We start from the raw sequence: 21,707 nt of genomic DNA on the forward strand, positions 1-21,707 counted from the left end.
GCACAAGGAGGTCATGGACCTGTTGGAGCCAGTGCAGAGGAGGCCACGAAGATGGTCCGAGGGCTGGAGCACCTCTGCTGTGAGGACAGGCTGAGAGATTTGGAGTTGTTCAGCCTGGAGAAGAGAAGGCTCTGGCGAGACCTTAGAGCAGCCTTTCAATACTTAAAGAGGCTTACAAGAAAGGTGGGGACAAACTTTTTACTAGGGCTGTAGCAACAGGACAAGGGGTAGTGGTTTTAAACTAAAAAAGGGTAGATTCAGACTAGATAGAAGGAAGAAATGTTTTACGATGAGGGTTATCAGGCACTGGCACAGGTTGCCCAGAGAGGTGGCAGATGCCCCATCCCTGGAAACATTCAAGGTCGGTTGGATGGGGCTGTGAGTGACCTGGTCTGGTGGAAGGTGTCCCTGCCCATGGCAGGGGGTTGGAACTGGGTGATCTTTAAGGTCCCTTCCAACCCAAATCAGTCTGTGATCCTACGACTCTGCTTCTTGCCGGTTTTGGGTGTCCCTGCTGCACCAGGCCATCCCGCTCGGCAGATGTGCGTGGCTGCTCGCAGCCCATGGGCACTGATGCTGTGTGCAGAGGAGCACGCTGGCACTCTCCCGCAGCTGGGGAGGTTGTATTTTTATGTTCCTTGTATGCGCGAAGGAGCTGAGAGCTGCATTCATTTCCTCTGGCTCCCTACCCACTTCATCACAAGCTCACTCCAGGGCAAGACCCCGCTGATAAAAGACCCCCTAAGGAGAGGAAGACTTTCTGTGGCTGTGCCATCCCTGGCAGTGGGTGAACATGGGATAAATCCTTCCTCTCCAAGATGCAGACAGCACACAAGGAGCCCTTCTCTGTTATTCCCAGTCCTCCACTTCAGCGGGACAAGGCTGCTGCTAACCAGGCTAATGGAGTGCAAGGGAACTGACCCTCAGCAGCTGTCTGAATTATTTCGTAGCATAAGTAAAACGTTGACTTGATCCCTAAAGTTTACTTCCCAGCATACGCCCCAGCTGGATGTGTATTCCTTTGAAAATCTCCCTCCCGCGGGGAAGGGGCACAGGGGTATGCCGTGTCAGGGACGGGGTGTGTACACGCTGCCGGCACTGCAGTTCATCCATCCAGAGCTTCCCAAATTGGCTTTGAGCAGCAAGACCTTGGTCATCACCAGCAGTGCTGCTGCAGTGGCAAGGGGTCTCACCTGGATGGATGTCCCAGGCAGATGCACATCTCAGGCTGGTTTTGCAGTTGGGGTGTCCATGACGTGGACTGGGAACTCCTACGGATGGTTTTCAGGGTGCTTGATTGACTGTTCAGCATCTCACATGGAGAAGCTGTAGTCGTTGTCTCCTTCTGCAGCAGTCCGAGTTGGGCAAGGTGCCATCTATGATAAAATTGGTGTCATGAATCCAAACTCCAGAGTCTGTGCAACAGCATTTAGCTCTGCACCTGAGGAAAACCTTTTGGTTACAGGGGGAAAGACTCTGGGCTAAAATGCCTGGAGTAAATGCCCATAAAATGCCTCATTTTATAGTTGCAGTTGTAGATAGTATAAGACCTCTTTTCAGGTGGTCTGGGAGGGAGCAGGTAAGCAGAACATGGGAGTGTGATGGATGGGTACAGGCACTGGTGTTGGATGCAGCACAAAATGAGCAGCTGAAGGACATTAAAACATGTAAGCCAAACAAAAACTGTCCCAATTCCTGGGAAATTAGGTGGTCTCATTTTTCGGATACTTGGACTAGTTGGGCAGCCTTTGAGCACTTGGCGGAGGAGCTGGTGAATCGATGGGCATCACCTAAGATGTCCTGCAGCCGATCTCCTCGCTGTCAGCCAGGACGGTGTAGGGGCAAGCCTCACCTTACCATGGTTTGTGATTAACTTTGTTCAGCAGCCTGGATGAGATTAATGAGCTTTCCAGCCTTGATAGGTGTCATCTCTTTGACCTGATTGTACTTTTCAGGAATTTCTCTTTCTGTCAGTAACGTCTCAGTCCAGCAGTTTTGATTCCAAAGCTTCTTTTACAACACAAATGTGTGATGGTTTTATTATTTTTTTTCTTTTCCTCTGCTATTTTTAACTTCTTTTTAATTGGCACGATGGGCACTGGACGTCAGCCTTGAGCAGCAGATTGCTTGGCGCTCCACTGCGGTGATCTCAGCAGAGGTTAGCGTGTTGCACGAGCTGGCACCTGATGTGGTGTGCTCGCAGGCCACGGAACTGGCTGGGGGCACAGCCGGGACCGAGATCCTCCCGCACCCACATGCGGCAGTAGTGGTGGGTGGGTTTGGGCCGTGGTGGGGTGCCGGGGAGGGCCAGAAGATGTGGGCTCGCCGGCGAGAGCCTCGCTGGATGGGACACTTTGGTGGACCCTTGGCAGGTCATGCCACCATGTCTCAGAGCTACCCGGGGGTCCCTGCGTTGTCCTGCATGGATTTTGGCCACACAGACGTGCCCCTTGCCCTAAGAAAACCCTCTTTCCCATCTGAAAGCGGTGGCCTTAACAACATAGCTGAAATGTAGGGGATGGATGGGGATGGCAGCAGATCAGGGACGTGAACCCGTCCCACCACACTGCCCCTATGTCCTCCGCACCGGGTCAGGGACATGTCCCAACCGTCAGACCTGGTTTAGGAGGAGGGGTCTCCTCCTTTAGGACCAGCCCCAGCTGCGGTAGTGCCAGCATCTGAGCTAGGCGGTGGGGCTGCGGCACCAGCTGATGCGAACAGAAAGGTTTCTGCTTGCTGTTCTTTCTAGCTGTCACATTTGTTCCCAAATACAATTATTTTGTCTCGCTGAGCTTAATAGGAATTAAAAAATCTTTGTGAATCAGCCTTGGAGGGGGTGGGGAAGGGAGGGACAATAAACCACAGGCCGAGAAGTGGCATGAAAATGGGTGATGTTTAAATGTTCTGCCCGATGGTGTCATCCTGCATGAGCCATGAAAGACCTGGCCTGTGATGCCGGGAGCAGGGGCACGTGACTCAGCCACGCTCCTGCCTTTGTGCTGCTGTGAGTCATCTGGCTGGCCCCGCGCCTTCGGCACCAGCTTTCCTTGGCTCTTGGGAGAGCATCTCCCAGTCTTGGAGCATCACGCGTCTCCATGTGCTGGGGATGCTTGAAGGTCTCTAGCCAACCTCCCTTCGGACGCTGGAGGACTCCCCGGCTGCGTTCGTTGAACGCAAGGGCTGTCACTGGAGATGATTTCTCTATTTCGTACTTGATTTATAGAATCAAGACTCTTACCCAAACAGAGAGCTTTAAGTACCCTGGTTGCCTCTTAAAAATGGTCGTGCTTTTCTACTCTTGGGTGGCAAAGCCACCTCTGCTCTTTACAGGGACCGCAGAGCTGTAGGCGCTGGGGGCGAAGGGGGAGGCAGGAGCCGATGGCAGGCTTGGCTGCTGGTGGAGGTGGTCTCAAGACGCCTTCTATGTGATGGTCGCTGGCAAGGTGACTGGTGTTCATCAAACCAAAGACCAAACCATGTGCAACAGTCAGCTAGGGCTAGTGATTTTGTTGTGCCTCGCACCAACAATAGGCAGAAGATGAAACACTGGCTTTAATCTGGGTGTCGAAGGAAGCCCCATCACTCCAAAGGGTTAGCTCAAGAGGCGTTGGCTGGATTTTTCTTCCCCTTCCCTGGGCCACCCCTTCCAGGGCAAAGCTGGAGATGAGACCTCAAGTTACCTCCTTCGAACTGGTGCCTGGAAGTGAGAGGACCTTGGTCCTTGGCTTCTCAGTAGTTTGGAGAACATGGAAGGAGCTAAAATCCATCTCTTGCCTGCGCAGTCTCATCTCCTAGGCTTGCAAGGGGATTTGCGTGTGTTGTGCTGCTGAAATAAGGTAGAGCTCGTGGATGCCCACTGCTCCTGGTGCACCGCATCTCTGAGCAGATGTTTGGTGTCCTTCGGTACGGGATGGCAGCAGAGAGGCAAGGATCTGTGTGAAGCCGCATGGCCCTGGCCAGCTTACAGCCCACTGGTGTTGATGTACTCGGTTCCCTGGGGTGCAGTAGGTGGCTATTCTGGGAACACAGCATTTACTTCAGTCGTTTCTTGGCAATTAAGACAGACCGAGCGACCAACTTCAAAAAACGGTGTCATAGTTGGTATATATAGCAAACTCACCACATTTCCACTCAGTCCTTCCAAAACCTGCCTCCTGTGCTGAATGAGTTTCTTTGGGACTAAGGTATGTGTTTGCCTTTTTTTTTTTCCTTTTCTTTTTGGGGGCTTTTTTCTGCTCTGCCGTACTTATTCTTGGCTCCGCAGCTCTGGCAGACATCCTGCTGTCCTGCTGCCCGGGCATGCCAGCACAGGGGCTGCTTTCTGCAGAGGTCCTGCCCTGGAACCTGGGATGTGCAGGTAGCTCAGCCTTGCCTGGGACCCAGTATCCTGGCTGCAAGATGAGGTGGGATGCTGGCTGGGTCTGCAGCATGGCTGGAGGCTCCGTGCTGTCCTGCAGGCAGATGGGACGGTCTTTCCAGGCACCGAGGGCCTTTGACAAATCACACTGGCAAGTGCCTGCCTTCCTTTCTCTCTCTTTTAATAGCCCCTGTTACCATATCCGGGGATAACAGCATCCAGCGCAGATACTCGGAGCTGTGGGTGCTTCCCGTGGGGCCAGAAACACCCTTTGCCAAACCGGGCTGCCGCTGCCTGCAGTATCAATATGATATCAGTAGCTGCTCTGCTGACAAAGCTCCTGCTCGGTTTGCTTGCCGGAGGCTTTTCCCCCAGGGTGCAGGTGTTTGTTTCTCATTCAGCACCCAGGCTGTGCCACCAGCATCCTTTCTGCTTGTTTTAGCTTCGTAAGGGTATGTTGCAGGTTGGGCTCCAAACTTCCCCTTTCCTCGTGCCTCTCGGTATGGATGATGACCTGGTGGGGATGGTGGGTCCTGACATTAGAGTTCAGACCTTCCTTGGCCGTTGACTTTCAGAAGTAAATACATCAGCTTTTCTCAGGCTCCGTTTCCCAGTTTCTGCCACTTTGGCTACAATTGTGGGTTGCTGTCTCTATGTGAGCCTGCGTTGGGAGCCCGGCTGGTGCTGGCGTCTTCCCAGCCCTCCTGTGGTCTGAGTTACAGGGTCTGGGACCAAAGCTCCATTACCAGGGGGCGGCGTCCCGGGATCTCTGGCATGACTGTCCCTGGGATTTTTTTTTTTTGGCTCACACAAGGCTTTCTGTCCTCCTGTGCCATGCTGCGTCAGAAACCCACACTTCCACCGGCTGCCTGCCAAGTTTCCTCTGCTCTTATCGCTGCTCTTGGCTGTGGGATGCTGCAGACCGCCGTGGTGCTTCCCCTCCGACGGCGAGTTCCCCACGCACCTTCCAGTTTCCATCATCCTCTGTGCGCTTGCCCTTCCAAGCCATCGGAGACATCATTCCATCCAGTCTGCGTGCAATAGCTCAGGATGACAAAGTCTATTGAAGTCTCATCTTCTGGGTCCTTCCAGCCTCTGGTTTCTCCTAATGCTTGATGAAATCTATGAAAAATGGCCTGTGGTGATTTTTTTTTTCTTTTTTTTTCCATGGAAGGCCAAAAGAGAAGAAATCACATGCATGTTTTGGGTTGAGGTCTAGAGGGAAATGCTGGAGGGTTGCTGTTCTAGTTTGTGACACTTTTTCTTGTTTTGCTTGTCCTTGCCGTTAGCTGCACAGCCTGAAAGAAATAAGTTTGGCGTTACAGCTCTGAGGGTCTGGTTGAGGATTAGAGGTGTGCGAGAGCTTCAGCTCCTGGGAGAACAGGGCTTAGAAGCAAATGAAACGTCTCTGACTTCAATGAGCCTTGAGTCCACACCAAGCCTTGGCTGGGTGGGTGCTCCTGTCCTGCCTGTTGGCCAGGGTGGGCTTGTACAGCCCCGTGCACCCTGTCCTTGGGGATGCAGCTCTCAGCATGAGGTGTCCTTACTCATTTAGACAGATCCCACCTTGCATACACTGAGTGTTAGGACCTGCATTTAGCGATAGATCTGCTGAACGCCTGGTGCCCTCACTCTCTGATGGTCACTGCAGGGTTCCTGGGTGCCTCTGCCTGAAGTCAGAGAAGAGACATGGCAGTGACAAAGATCCAAGGTGAACATGCCAACATGCCTAAATGCCTCTTTTTTTTTTTTCTTGGCAGCTTGACAGGACAGAGACAGCTGTGAACAACCTCAACCCAGCTTTCGCCAAGAAGTTCATTGTCGACTACCACTTTGAAGAAGTGCAGAAGCTCAAGTTTGCCCTGTTTGACCAGGACAAGTCGAGCATGCAGCTGTATGAGCATGACTTCCTGGGTGAATTCTCCTGCACGCTGGGCATGGTGAGTCCCTGAGGTCCCTGCAGCTCGCTGTCCTCCAGCAAAGGGATCCCAAATCATGTCAGCCAAGGGACGTGGCGGGATTAGAACTGCTACTCTTGCCTACTGTAAAGTTTGCTGAATCCTTCCTGGCAAAACTAATTTAATTTGCTTGTCAGACTTCAACTGTTGAGGTCGAACTGTTTTATTTTAGGGCTTTGGCTCAAGTCTAAGCTAGTCTTAGTGTGGGCTTCTGCTAGCGCCTGCAGAGAGACACCAACTGGAAGCTTTTGCAGGTACCTGTATCTCACCATGGCTTGTAGTAAGAGCCCTGATGGCCAGCTTGGATTTGGACTTGGAAAACTTCCAGATGTTTAAAGTTAGGATGCATTGCAGGCTATCTTTCTACCTCAGTTTGGGGGTTTTTTTTGTTTGTTTTTGGGTTTGCTTTTTTTTTCCCAAATCTTTGTCCATTGCCATTGTGTAGCAAATCATCTCTCCTACTTTAGCGTGTTGGTGCAGGAGTGTGTCTTCTGCTCTTCCTGTGGAAAAGCTTTCGGGACACAATGCAATTTATAAGCCTTTGGAAGGTCTTTGCGTTCATGAGCCCAGACCCTGTTAGAAGTTGGCAACTGAATTCTCCAAATGTCTTTGTTCTCTGAGCTTGCTCTGACTCAGAGGCAAGGAATGAGGGGGATTTTTTCCATTCTTTTGCAGCATCCAGCAGCTCAGGGCTGCTGTGGTACCTGGCAAAAGGGCAGAGGCTGGGAGAAACTCTCTGTGTTGTGCTCAGTGCTGGGACCCGGGAGGAAGGAGACTCTGTAATAGGTGGGTCGATGTGGAGAGCCAGCCCAAGGTCTTCAGGGAGTCTCATAGAATCACAGAATCATCTGGGCTGGAAGGGACCTTTAGAGGTCATCTAGTCCAACCCCCCTGCGGTGAGCAGGGACATCTGCAACTAGATCAGGTTGCTCAGAGCCCCACCCAGCCTGACCTTGAATGCCTCCAGGGATGGGGCTTCCACCACCTCTCTGGGCAACCTGTTCCAGTGCTTCACCACCCTCATTGTAAAAAAATTTTTCCTTATGTCTAGTCTAAATCTACCCTCTTTTAGTTTAAAACCATTACCCTTTGTTCTCTCACAGCAGACCCTGCTAAAAAGTCTGTCCCCATCTCTCATATCGACCCCCTTCAGGTATTGGAAGGAACGTGATCACTTTGTTACACAGGCTGCAGTATGGCACTGCACATGGCAAGGGGGCCCGAGTGACCTTACCATTGCCAACTGAAGAGCATGACCAGTTGGAAGTGCACTGACGTTTACAGAGTTTGAGGTTTAATGTCTGGGTTTTTAGAAGTGCTCTGTGATCACCTAATTCTGCTCCTGCAGAAGTTAAGAGGCGGTGCAGGCAACAGCCCAGGCTGGCGTTCAGTGATTTAGACCAAACCTAAACACCATTAGTTCTCCTGTTGCTGCTGAAACACAGCCGCATCTGGTGCGGGGCAGTTCATCAATGCTCATTGTGAAGGTCATGGTCTTGGTGGAAGCTGCAAGCAAAGAATTTACGGACATAAGCAAACAGAGCCGGAACCTTGCTGTTCCTGAATGTGGCTCTGCAGAAGTCTAGGGCTCTGCAGGCTCATGCTGGAGAGGAACGTTATCCATATGCGCTGGGGAGGAAGGTGGAAGAATCTAACCCATCTCCTCTTGCTTGTTGGGTCTGCCAGAAAAGCCCAACCCTTTCAGGTGCTTTGAAAAGTGATTAGCTCGGAGCATGAGACTGGACAGACCATCCTGGGGCTGCGGTAATGGTGGGGATGGGCAGCTGTCGGCAAGTCTCACATCCAAGGTGCTCACTCCGAACAGTTGATGGTTTAGCCACGGTGGCTGACAGGCACGGCACAACTGTCTATTGTGTCTTTAGGCACAGCTGGTGGGTTTAGTCCGTCAGAAAAAAGAGCACTCTGAACATCTGTAATCTCATGCAAGTGTTTACGCTCTGCAAAAGAGAACTTGGCTTATGTGTGTGCCCAGTTTTTGCAGCAGTTCCCATGTGAGCTTCTTGGTGACCTTTAGTCCACAACGAGACACCAGCTTGGAATGGAGGGATCTTCTTGTTTTCCTTTTTTCTCTGAAATTCTGTTAGCATCCCCTCCCTGTGGCCCGTGTGGGCTTGCAGCACAGCCCAGTCGTGGGACAGAGGTGTCCTGGAGGGGTAGCACGTGTGCAAGGGTGGCTGATGAGGAGAGGGGTGACACAGGGTGGATGGGGGCTTGTGGGTTCAGCCACCCTGCTGTGGGTTTTCTGATGGCTGGATTTTGTCTCGTGAGATGTTTCCATAAGCCTGCCTGGGTTTGAGGCACAAGCAGCTCTTAGAAGGGGAGGAGAGCAGCCGTCGGCAGCAACAACTGCACAGCAAGCATCTGACTTTTCAGTTTTGAGTTTGCATCGGAGTTCTGTCAGATTAGCCAGATTGTTTTATTGCAGCTAATTAGGTCTGAGGTAAGATTTAAAAGGATGGTTGGATCATTCGCAGGCCTGTAATGACCTCTGCAGCCAAACAAGTAACAGGGATCAAATTGGAGGCTGGACGGTGTCCATGGTTTCTGCTAGACTGGGTTGCGAGGAAATTTCTCCTCCCTGGACACAGCATGGCACAAACGTCCAGTTACACTGGCTGGTGATTCCTATGCATTTATGGATCAAAGGCACCAGGCCACAGCTGGCTAACCTCAACAGGAAAGGGTTTTTGCCTTGAAATTGCCAGAATCATAGGATCACAGAATGGTTTGGGTTGGAAGGGACCCTTAAAGACCACCCAGTTCCAACCCCCCTGCCACGGGCAGGGACACCTCCCACCAGACCAGGTTGCTCAAAGCCCCATCCAACCTGGCCTTGAACACTTCCAGGGATGGGGCATCTACCACTCCAGTGTTTCCCCAACCTCATCATAAAAAATTCCTTCCTTATATCTAGTCTGAATCTACCCTCCTTTAGTTTAAAACCATTACCCCTTGTCCTATCGCAACAATCTGTCCCCATCTTTCTTATAAGCCCCGTTTAAGTATTGAAAGGCCGCAATAACGTCTCCCCGGAGGGAAGAGAACATTTCTGGGGAGCAATGGGAGGAATCCAATCATGGCTGGGTCACCTGGATGGCAGGAGCAACAAGTGAAGCCATTTCATTATGTGGTTTTTTTGAATTGTTATTATTGTTTTCTGACTGTGTGACGTAGGACCAAAGCGGGAGGCAGAAGGATGGATGGGACTGCACTTTTTAAACTGCAACCCCTAGATCTCGAAGGTGTCCCCACTAGCTACGGGAGTAGAGCACAGATAGTTCCAGCAGGTTGCTGGATCCCCATGTGGGGTCTGCGTCTCGTGGGGAAAACTTCCAGGATCCCCAGATCTGAAGGCGACTGAAACTCAGTGGACTGGGAAAAATCTCAAGGGGTTTAGTTGAGCTCCCAGCTCATCCTGTCTGGCCTCTTACAAGCGAGAAGTGAAGGGGAGCGCATGTCTTTGGTCAGGGTGCAGACCTCTGTGCCTTACTTGGCAGCAGCGGTGCAGGGGGTTTGGAAGGATGCTGCGGGAGAGCATCCGGCTTGTAATCAGGATTCACACATGGAAATGTGGCCTGAAAGCAGGTTGCTGGCAGGGGTCGTGTTAGAAGTATTTACAATGGGGTTTGAGAGGCTGAGCTGTGATTTTGCTGGGAACAAAGCACGGCAGCTCCAGCTGTGTGAGATGCCACTGACCTTCTCCATGCAAGGAGCTGGTCCCTGGGCTCAGCGGGAGGTGATGCTTCAGCCTCTTGTGCCGGTGCTGCTCTGCACTGTTCAGCTACTGCCCTGCGCCCCGTGGGCTCGGGTGACAGTGCTGATATTCACAGTATCAGGGTCATCCCTGCACACGATGTCTTTCTTCTACTGTTGTGAATGCTTCATCTGAATTAACTAACGTGAGCAATGATCAGTTGCTTATGAGTCTGCTTTTGCTCACTTGTACAATCATAACTTTATTTTTTTTGGCTTCTCTAGATCGTCTCCAGCAAGAAAATAACAAGGACTCTTCTTTTGGGAAATGGCAAGCCGGCTGGGAAAGGGATGATAACGGTACGGTTACTCCTTTACGTTACCTACTGAGTGTATAAAGGCAGATAATAACCTGGGGGCAATGCCAGACACTCACCTGGGGTCCAGGAGGCTGGGGTTTCTCTCATGAACATTTTTCCCTTTACCTCCCATTTTCCTGCCCACTTTGGTCTGTTTGGAGGACGATTTATTCGGGGCAGGGACTGTCTGGCCCAGTGTCTGCCGACTGCCCAGTGCTGTCAGTCTTCAACCTCTGCTTTGGTCTCTGAAATAAGAAAAAACCTCAATCTGGAGAAGCATAAAGTAAATCTATGCTGCTGGTACAACATGCCTGCTCGGCCCTCCCCGGAGCAGCAGGAGGTAAGAGGGCTGATTCCTTTGCCGGTGGTTTTCTTTGCAGGAAGAGGATGGGAGCTGTGCTGTAGCAACAACTCTCGTAGCAACAACTCTCATATCAACAGCAGCTGCTCCCAGTGCAGACCCCTTCGGGCAGCGGCCTTCCTGCTGCGCATCTCTTTAGCGATGGGTTGTTGTAAAAAGAAAAGACTAAATTTAGGTGCGCTTCCCTCCTGCCACATCTCCCATCGTTTTTGGACCTCTTCTGTGTTACGGGTTTTGCAACGCACGCAGCCGGGCAGCAAAGGTGTGGAAGAAAAGGCCGGGAAGGAGTTAAATTTCCGTCAGGTTTAAAAGCACTGGAAGGGTTTTGAAGCCCAGGACCCGGCTGCTGCAAAGGCATCTCCATCGCTGTTTGCTCTAGAGGCTGCAAAGACGCTGCCAACTTTTGTCTCTTAATTGCTGCAGTTAGTCTTTAAACACAAGAGGATAAGCTGCCGTGAAGTTCCCAAGCGGTGCCTGACGCTGTGTGCCATGCCCGAGGAGCGGGCTCTTGACACCGGGTCTGACGCTTGAGTGGGAAGAGCTGGACCAGATGAAAAGGTTCCAGTCACATTCAAAGGTTACGTGCTTTTAAAAAAAGGAAGGTCCTGATCTGTCACTAATGTGTCACTAAAAATCAAAGGGTCTGAGACATGTACTTCATTTTGTACTATTGATGCAATTTTCTGATTCGGGTTTTTTTTTTTTGCCCTGGCTTGGACTAGGTGATGACAACAGGGTCGTGTGTGGTGGGCACCTTTCCCCACTGCCTGGCCCAGCACTGGAGCACAGGCTTATGGGCACCATTGGAGGAGCAGGCTTCAGCTTTGGACTCACATGTATAAAACACGGAGGTTGGGGCCAGTGCCTGCCTTCCTCATCCCCATCCCCTTCAATTTTGCCTGAGTATCCATTTTCTTAACTGAGATGCCACAAGGGTGAATGCAATGGCAGAACCTTGGCTGGCTGGCTGGGATTGCGTGGGGGTCCCTAGGTTTGAAGAGATGGGGAAAATCCCAAAGTGAGCCGCTCTGTTCACAGAAATCAATTGCGAGGTCTTGCTGGACGCCTCTCCCAGACACAGCGGTGGGGATGTTATTGTCCGTGCTGGCCAAGAGAAGATGCCGCCAGCAACCTGCAGCAGCGTGGCACAAGGACATATCTGGCTTGTCTGTGTGGTTTGGCTTTTACGTAGCCTGCAGTCAGCCCTAAAATGCTGGACGCCAACTGGGTGTGCTTTTGTGAGGATCAGCAAAGGGCAAATTTCATCCACTTCCCTACAGCTCCTCTTCCTCACGCTGGTTTTGGTGACCGTGTGTGCCCACCGAGGAATAGGTGGGAGAGAAAACTGATGCCATAGCTTTGCAACAGGGAACTTCTGACTTCACGGCTGTATGGAGCAGAGGGGAAAATTGGGTTTTGCATGCTGTGAACGGATCCTCTGTGGACCAAAGAGTTGTGTTCGCTGGAGGACACAACATGGAAAGGCTGGGAGGCTGTTCAGGAGCTGCAGCTCGTCCCCTCACCTAGCTGCCCAGGCAGATTCAAAAGATGCATCTCTGCCTCCTCCTCTCTGCAAACTCCCCAGCTCTCCTAAGTGCCAATAACCCTCTGACTGCTTGTTCTGCACAAAATTGTCCCCTTGATTCTGCAAGTTTTTCTAAAAGCTTTGCTGTAATTACGCTGCTTATCTCCAGTGAAGGACAGCCTTGTTGTGAGAGCCAGCAAACGGCCACGCTTGGGAGCACTGTATGCAAGGAAAATGTCCAAACCATGTCCACTCCATCCTACCCAGGGAGGATGCTGCAGCCGGGGATGCCGGGCTCAGTCCACCCCGGGAAGCAGAGGAGGGAGAGGTGAGGAGCAGATGCTTGGGCAGGAGACAGCCTTGAGGAAAAAAATGCAAGTTCTTCAGAAAATGGCTGGTAACAAAAGTGAATAAATGTGGTTTTTTGTCATTCCCTTTCTTAAAATACCAAGACACTCATTAGCCCACGTTCCAGACAAAACCGGCCCACTGGTAGTTGGCAGCCGAAGACCTTCTGGAGCGTATGTGAATAAAGTCTCTTAAGTAATCTGGGCTGCACTCCTGCCTGCTGTAGCTCCTCAGGATCAAAGATGGAATTTTCATCCTTGGGGCTGTCTTGTCAGGTGATTATGTGGAGACGTGGCTCAAGTCCTCGGTGCCACCGGCACCTCCCCAAAGGGATGAGGCAGCTGCTTTTTGCCATGCCCAGCCTGGGACTTGGAGATTGAGCTGGCACATCTTGCTGACTTGGTCCTCAGAGGCTTCTCCAGATCCTCAGGGAGCCCTGGTGCAGAAAAGCCACATGAGACCAGGAAAGGGGATGAGTTGGTTACCAGAAGCTTGATTTTAGAGCTGATGGCAGGGTCTGCTTGTGGTGTCCTGGCACCTCATTCTCTCTTGGGGTTGTCCATTCGAGAGGCTTAATCGTACCTGTTGACTCCCAGCCCTGCAAATGGATGTGTTTCACATGGACCCAGCCCCAGCGATGAGACCGTGGAGGTCAGTGGGTGTCCTGGGGCTCTGGCTGCAGCATCAGCATCGTAGCTGGTAGCCTGCTAAGAAAACAGACCTTGTTTTGGTTTAAAGCCAGTGTGTCGCTGCCTCGGCGTATGGTAAATGGCAATGCCCATCCAGGGGAAGTCTGGGCTTTTTTCTCCATCCTTCTCCATTCCAGGGAGGAGCTGGGAAGTAGGCTTTGGTCCCAAATTGATCTGCAAAGGTAAAAATCAGTTTAACTCTTCGCTAGTGAAATACTGTGTGCATTAGATCATCCCGTCTCTTAGCTGGGAAATGGGTTTTGGAGGAGTTGTGCAGGTATCTTCAGAGTGCACATCCTCAGGGTCTGGCTTCTCCTCTGGCTTGGTGTTCACGTTCTTTTCATGCTGAAAACGAATGCAGCCTCCACTTGCCTTTCAGATAGCTGCCCAAGAGCTCTCGGATAACAGGGTGATCACGCTGAGCATGGCCGGCAGAAAACTGGATAAAAAGGTGAGTGTGGTTGTGTCTGGGGAATGCAATGTTAAACTTCTGTCCTTCGTAGGCTAAGAGATCTAAAGAAATCTCTGCTTTTGGGTATAGCAGTGACAGAAAATAGTCCTACTGGAGAAGGCATTAGGGTGAGACTGGAGGGGTTGGAGTCCTGGCAGTGCCACTGGCGCTGGGTACGCCCGTGTCTCAGTTTCCCTGTTGTCACAATACTGCTTTCTTCATCGTGCGCATTGGGATAGAAAGATGATGTGTGGCACAGGATCTATGTACTAGCATGTCTTAAAGACAGCAGATTTACTACTTCAGTGGCTGTCGTTTGGAAATGTCTCCTGACGGAGCTGGCAGTTTTGATGGCCCTGGAACCCACGTCTCAGAAGTGCTGAGAGCTCCTGGCTTGTTGCCTTCAGCCCCTCTGGAAATGGAGTGAACATCTGCTTGTATATCAAACAGTAGGGCCCATCTTTTCCAAGGAAGAAGTGTTGACCTCATGGAGGCAGGTAGTGCATGAGTTTTGCTTCGGATATGATACGTAGGAAACAGTGAGCCTTTCTGAACAGAGCCATCTGACCTTATTTACCAGGCAGCCGGAGCTATTCCTCTTAAACCAGTGCTGTTGCTAAGCGATCGATGGGAATATTATTTTTTCCTTCTTCCTAGTCTCTCCAGAGCTTGTGTTATTGGCAGGATGGCCTTCAGTTTTCAAACCAGGGTAAAGCAAGTATCCAGGCAGAAGGGTATTTGCTGGGGCAGAAGATGCGGTTTGTCCAGTCCTGTTGTCCAAACTGGATGGATACCTGGTTTATCCAAGTGTTTTTCCCACCTGTTGGGAATGGCTATTTTCTCGCCCTCCTGCTTACCCTGCCTAGTGCAAGGAGCCAAATGCCTTTATTAAGAAATCCCCCAATAACCCCATTTCATAAATGGGCTGGAAGATGTCCTTGAGCTGGTGGCTTCCTCCGAGACGTGGCCAACCCCATGCATGTCAGTGAAGACATCCCTAATGCAACAATCTTCTTCCAGCATCCCCAGAAAAAGCCTCTGCTCCCTTGCAAAGCAAGGGATGGGATTTCACAGCAGGCTTGCTGCCCTTCCTTCGTGCTTCAGGGTCCCTTTGCAGCTGTGGCCATTGTGAAGACCAGTGCCAAGGACCCGGGTTCTCCCTGCAGCGCTGGTACCTCAGGCGTACGTCTGCTTGTTGTATCGGCAGCTTCAGTGGTGGCATCACCTGCTCCATGGGCGGGAGTTGCCTTTCTAATCTGGTTTGCAACCAGGTTCCTCTGCCAGTTTATGCAAAGGTGACATCTTCTCATATTGTTCAATTAGGACATGACCTGTGGGCCTGCTGCCCTTCAGACCTACAGTCAAGGTACGGAAATTCAGCATCTACCTGGTTACACTGGGATAAGGACTGTGAATAATCCTATTCTTTCTGGGTCTCCCTCCAGTTTATCAATGGGTGTCAGCAGAAATCTCCTTCCTCAATGATGACCTGCCATCACCAAGAGCTAACGAGATTTCTTGCTGATTCCCATAACATGGAGCAGCATTGGAGTGCTCAAAGTCCTGCGCAGGGGCAAAGGATGTTCATGTCACTTCACACAAATTAAAATGGTCTCTGAACAAGGAAATTGGATGAAATACAATATTTTTGGGTTGTTATTTGTCACGGATGAAATGCAACTGTGAGCTGGGTAAAACTCATTTAAGCTTAGGAAAGACAGGGGAGAAGTGGCTAAGCAAAAGCCACAGGGGTAAGGCTGCAGCCTGGGAGGGCAACACCCTCCTGCACCAGGCTGCACGTAGTTGGGGGGGCACAGCCGGAGGCTTGGACATCATGTGAAGGGATCAGATCCCACAGGATTTTGTGGTGGGGCCATGGGATCATCTTGCTGCACACACCAAGCCAAAGCTGCGAGCATCCCTTACCGGCAGCTGTGCCGCAAACCCAGCTTGGGGCCATGCTCGGCTCAAGCAGCTCCTTCTGCCGTGACCACCCTGAGGATGGGATCTCTCTCAGGCTGCGGGCAGGTCCTCCTCCCCATCACACGTCCACGGTTTCTCCACCTGCGGTTCACTACTCTGCTTTAAATGCTGAAGCTTCTCAGCGGGATCATGTCAGCAGCAGAACCAGCCTGAGGCTCTTGTACCTTATGTCAAACCAGCTCTCGGGAGAGTTCTTTTAAGAAAAAATATCTTGCAGAAGAGGAGGCATTTTCACCTGGGACCAGCCCTGGTGAACTCGGCCCGAGAACCGCGTGTGCCACTGCAGCTGTGGGGAGAGCAGGAGGGCAGCGATGCTTTGGTATGGCTCGGGGAGAGCAAGCGCTGAGAGTCAGGATTGGTGCTGTGGTTTGGGGAGCTGCCTCCGGTAGCACCTCCACTCTCCTTGTCCATGGTGTGCAAGGACCAGTTTGGGTGATTTAAGTTCTTGGACCGGTTTGCAGATCGATCTGATCTGCTGAGCATCTTTGGTTGCTCAGTTTCCATCTCCCGCCAGGCTTGCAGGGGTGAGATGTTTGCGGGTTTGATGTTTTAAAATAGCAGCCTGCAATCCTGTGGCTTGGAGGCATCTCCCAGCCTCCTTTGAGTGGTGTGAGGCTGCCGGGACTTGCAAACTGGGCAGCTCTGCATGGGACGTCAGCAGACATCCTTCAAAGCTCCCCGCTGCCATCTGAGCCGGTGTCTCCACCACCCCACGCTGGGTTGGCGCTGATGAAACCACGTTGGGTTGCAAGTTAAGGCAGCGTAGGCAGGGTCAGGTACCCACCGCTGGTTCTTTAATCCATCAGTGAAGCTTGAAAGTGCCAAGTCCAGGCTGTGGGTGAGCAGGATCAGAGCTGTGCCATAACCGTAACCCTGCAGAAAGAATGGCTTGGTTTTCTCTCCTATAAACATGTGGAAAAGGGTAAGAGAAAAATAGCCTCATCTCACCAGAGAGTGTCCCTGCAAGCCTTTATGGTCTGCTCCTCTGGCAGAAGAATTTTGACTGAAGCAGGTTCTAGTTTCTCCAAGCCAAAACACTTTGTAGTGATTGACTTTTCCAGCTGGCTTTGGAAATGGGATTTGGATAGAAACAGTAATGGGTTTTCTGCTGGGGCATCACTAGAGCCTGTGTCCATCCCAGCCACCACCTCCCGGGCTGGCTGTGGGCAGGGGCTCCTGGGGCATCCATGCTTCCTCCACCTCCACGAGCAGCTCCCTGCATCCCTTGGAAGCCCAAAAAAGCTCCTGTTCAAACCCGTAAGAAGTTCCTCCAGCTCTTTGCAGGACTCAGGCACCCACCTCCCTCTGGGAGGAAAACACAGCTGAAATGACTTGAGTTCTCAGTAAATAATTTGGAATGTTTTGGGCTTGGTTTCTTGTTAGTCGCTCCTTAGTTTTTCTGAATGGGAATGAAGTTCTGCTTAGAAATGCTGGAGTTCCCCTGTGTCGGTGCCACCCTCCTCTCCGGGCTGTGGATGCCCCGAAGTAGCCCCCATGCCGACACCCAGCAGGGACGCGAGTGTATGTGTACGTATTTCTTACAAGCCAGCAGCCCTTTATCGGGGGGGATATCGGAGGAGACGCTGGGGGGGAAGGCAGCACACACTGATGCATCTCGGAGGGTGTTACATGAGCTCTGTCAACACCAGGGCAGCTTGCTCCTTAAAGATTTCCTCTGCTTATGCTTTACTGCTGTGTGTAGGAGGGTGTGGGTTTTTTTTTTTTTCCTTTTTCTCCCAAGACACTCGTGCACTTCATAATTCTGTTTTTCCTTTAAAGCTTTGGATGTTTTTCCAAGCCCAAACGCAGCTGCCTCCCAGCTGGGGTTGTTTTCCATGGCATCTGTATCCAGAGGGCTTGCCGGCTGGTGGACACCCACTGGCAAATCCCACGGGCGCACGCCGGCATGCCAACTCGCCCGCCACATCGGTGCCGAAATGCAGGGATTTGTGTGACCAGGACACAGAGGGGTGGCAGGGTGCTGCCCATGGGTGTTGCCTCTTTGCCGACACGCTTGACCCGGTCTTGTGAGGACGTGAGGGTGTCTGCAGGGGTGGCACTGCCTGCGGAAGGAGGTGTCTCTTGGACCGGCTGTTGCTGCTTGCAAAGCACCATGTAACCCGTCCTGTTCTTCTCCCCCAGGACCTGTTTGGAAAGTCAGACCCCTTCTTGGAGTTTTATAAACCAGGTGATGATGGGAAATGGATGCTGGTCCACAGAACAGAGGTGAGCACAACTCTAACCTGAGCTGCTGAGACACCACCATCCTTACATCTGCTCCTCTTGCCCTTCATGGCATTATCTCATCGATCACCCACAAAGCAAGGTGGGCTCCAGGGATTTCAAAACCTTATGGCTGCCCTCCTGGTGTCCAGCTGAGGCTGCTGGACTCCAGCGGATGAAGAATTGCTGAGGCCAGCAAGGTCTTGAGATCTTTTCTGTACTCCTCACTACTGTCTCTACCAAGCAGAGAGGGAGATGGTCTTCTAACCCGTGTTAACCTTTAGGCTGAGCCTGGGCACGGGCTGAGCCCTGGACCACTCTCCCTCCACTTGCAGGAGCAGCAAGATGAGCTGAAATCTGGGGAGATGGTGGAGAGAGGTGGTGGGAGGTGGCCCAGAGAATGGTAGGGGGAAAGGTTAAAACAAGCTTTTCCCAGATCCTCAGCTATCCTGGGAGGATGCTCGGGCGTCTCCAGCTTCAGTGCGCAAGCACTCGGCCTCGTGTCTAACAGAGCCGGAGCCCCGGCCGAGGAGGCAGAGACCTGTAGCAGGATCCCAGTGGGTATGGTCAGGAGCAGCTCACCCCTCCCTGTCCCTCTTTTATATTTGCTGCAATATTTTGATCTGAGCTCCCTTTCTGGTTATATTCTCAAGCTGCTAAAGCCGGTGATATTATGGATAAGAGGCACAGCACAGGCAAGGAGAAGCAGGCTGCCTTCTGCTTTAGCACCAGGCTAATAAGTACTTTTCAACAGCCTTTTCTTCCCTCCTCAAAGCTTGTTTCAAGGCCCTTTTTTTTTTGCATGTAGTTCCTGGCAGCTGGCAGAGAGAGGAGGGGGCGATCACTGCAGGAGGGGCTCACAGCAGCCTCCGTCTTGGAGGAAGAGGGTCCCGTTGCACCCCATCTCACACCCCTCTTTTTCCCATCCCCATCTCACACCTCTCCTTTTCTTGTCCCCCTCAAGGCTTGGCTAAGGTTGTCCCACCACAGCAAATTGCTGTAATAAACCACAGCGGAACGAGAGGGTGATGTTTATTTACAAAGTCTTGCCATACATTGGGTTTTACCACTGCTGTGCAAAGCCCACGAGGATTTCCTTCACTTGCACACCCACGTGCACATGAGCACCAGGCCGTGTGTAACACTGTGTGTCCTGCGGTACCCATACGGGCTGTTCTTTCAACCCTGGCTCTGCTGTTTCTTTTTTGATGCTTTCCCACACACGTTTCCCTGCATATTTAATTCATACCAACCTTAATATTTCTCTTGTATTTCTGCGGGAGCAGGCTGGCACCTTGTTTGGTTGTTTCCTCCTGGTTTAGTGCGGGTAGCCGGGCTTTGGCTCACCAAGATGTGTTTCTCAGACGTGGGGATTTGGAGTGACCTCCAGCCCTTCCTCCTGGAAGAAGCATGGGAGATGGGAACACGGCTGTGCACCAGCCATCGCTGGGATCTCTGTGAGCTGGTCGGGTTTATGGGGAGCAGATGTATATACTGATTTTTTCCTCTGGGTTGCTGGCCAGTTCCTCCACTGTCCTGTCTCACTGGATAAGGGTCTAGCCAGGTTTTCTTTCAAGTAATGGGTGCTCCAACAGCCTCCGTCTTACCAACCCCAAATGTATCCCACTGCCCTCGGAGGAATCCCATACCAAGTGACCATCTTTGTGTTTTGAGACCTGATACGAAGAAATAAGGTTCCCCATTCATGCAGCTTTCAGTGTGGGAATATAACCAGCTCTCAGTTTGATGCTGGCATTTCTCATGCCACGGCGGAGGTGTCTGGCAGGGAAGGATTAGTGCGCTCATTACAGCCTGTTATTTAAGCACAAGTGTGAATGCCCAGCTGGGCGCCGTGCGATGGAGGCACCGGATCCCTCCCCGCCCACTCTGGGGACCCGGCGGCTGGCAGCGTGCGGGCACCATCTCGGGGTGCGTGGGCTCCCCCTGCTCTTCCCAGCCTCCCGGAGGAGGTGTTTATAAATTCTCGACTAAACTGTGCTTGCAGTGTCAGGGTTTCCCCTGGTCTTGTGTAAGAGCCTGTCTGTAAAACACGATGCCTGCAGCAGCCGCAGCCATGGACCTCCTCCTCGCTGGCCTGTGCTGTTGCTGCTCCGGCTGCAAAGGTCCAAGGTCCTCCGTACCAGATATCCCCCATGTTTGCCTTGCACAGGGAAGGGTTAATCTGCTGCCCATGTCTGACTCTCCTAATACTCACGTGAATCTCTCTTTTTGAGCACAACACCTTTGAGAAAGAGGGTCTTTACCTGCCCTGCAGGCGTCTCTGATGTACGCAGCATGTGCCTGGAGCCTGCTAGCATTTGCTTGGGTTTCCACCAAGCAATTGCATTCTCTCAGGAAATGTCAAAAAGCATCAATTAATATTTCTCCAACTCAGGCAACAGATGTTACGCAGATGGGGTGAGAGATCTGGACGTGCCCAGGGCTGTTTGCCTTTCTTGGCTGGTTGCAGCATCCCACCGCTCCATCTTCTCGGTGGTCAGACCCCGGATGGATGTAGGCTGCCCTAGGATGCTGGAGGGGAGTAAGCAATGAGTAGGGTGCAAGCAATGGGATGCAGAGGGCATAAATAGTAGCTGCTGGCCTTGAACTGGTGGAGTAAGTGGTTGTGCCCATGCTCTGGGCATGGTTGTGCCCATGCTGCCCAGTCTGCTGCAGCCATTTTCTCGTTTAATTGCCCCCAGAGGTGGATATATCACCCAACGTAATGCAAACAAATCTGTTGTAACTCACACGTGCTGCAGTCTGAGAACAGGGAACCTCTGTGTCTAAGTTAAGGAGGCAGAAGAGGGCTGAGGTGGGGCTTTCTGCAGCTTGCCTGGCCTACTCCACGGAGAAGCTGGTCCAAGGTCACTCTTGGAGCTGTGTCCCCACTTTGTGCCAGTCTGCCCCTGCAGATGTGCCCTTTGTAAGGGCATCCCTCTGTTCCCATCCCCGCAGGTGATCAAGTACACGCTGGATCCCGTCTGGAAGCCGTTCACTGTGCCTTTGGTGTCACTGTGTGATGGAGATGTGGAGAAGCTGATAAAGGTAACAAGAGGACCTTCAGCCTGTATCGTGGTGGTCATCATCTAGGACTAATCATTAAACATCTAAAACCCCATGGCTGGTTTATTAAAAAAAAACAACCAAACAAATCAAAGCAGACTCACCCCCAAAAACAAAAAACAAACTTGTTTGGGGTCTCCAAGAGGAGAGGTTGGGAACTTCAGCAGGTCTCCTTGCAGGAGATGATTACTGTGTCTGAGGCTGGTTTGTGCCCCTTTCACCCTAGGTGACGTGTTACGACTACGACAGCGATGGGGGACACGACTTCATCGGGGAGTTTCAGACCTCGGTGGCCAGGATGTGCGAAGCCCAAGATGCCTTTCCGGTAAGTGCCAACACACTTTTGGGGAAGAACGAGGAAGGGGCTCCTCGGGGCTGGTGGTGGATTTTGGTACTTGCACTGATACCCTCAGCCTGTGCTGAGAAGAAACCAAGTCCAACCTCCTTTCTCCTTCCACCCACACCATGAATGCCCCAGGCCATGGTTGTAGCTAAAGCATTATCTGAGCTAGAGAGAGGGCTGAGGCAGTCTTGGCTGAAAATTGGGCTCTGCTGAGATGTCTGAAGTAGCACCCATGTTTTGGGGGGTGCCCTGTGGTTTGGGGGCCCAGAAGGAGAGGTGTGACATGCTGCCGGGGCTGCATCTGCAGCAGGGCCAACCTAGTCCCCAGAA

At 51.9% G+C, this 21,707-nt stretch overlaps 1 protein-coding gene across 1 annotated transcript; it reads left to right on the top strand.

Moving 5' to 3' along the window:
* Nucleotides 1-6,117: 6,117 nt before the first annotated feature.
* Nucleotides 6,118-21,359, top strand: LOC104161598 (copine-2-like; the record flags this gene model as incomplete). The annotated part of the gene is made up of 6 exons (XM_009700091.1): nt 6,118-6,297; nt 10,315-10,389; nt 13,691-13,762; nt 17,888-17,971; nt 20,927-21,016; nt 21,261-21,359. Coding segments are annotated over 6 exons (600 nt in total), but the record flags the coding sequence as incomplete, so codon positions are not given.
* Between the last annotated feature and the right edge of the window lie 348 nt (nt 21,360-21,707).

The sequence above is a fragment of the Cariama cristata genome, unplaced genomic scaffold (genome assembly GCF_000690535.1).
Source record: "Cariama cristata isolate BGI_N322 unplaced genomic scaffold, ASM69053v1 scaffold23865, whole genome shotgun sequence".
In the NCBI taxonomy this organism is placed as follows: domain Eukaryota; kingdom Metazoa; phylum Chordata; class Aves; order Cariamiformes; family Cariamidae; genus Cariama; species Cariama cristata.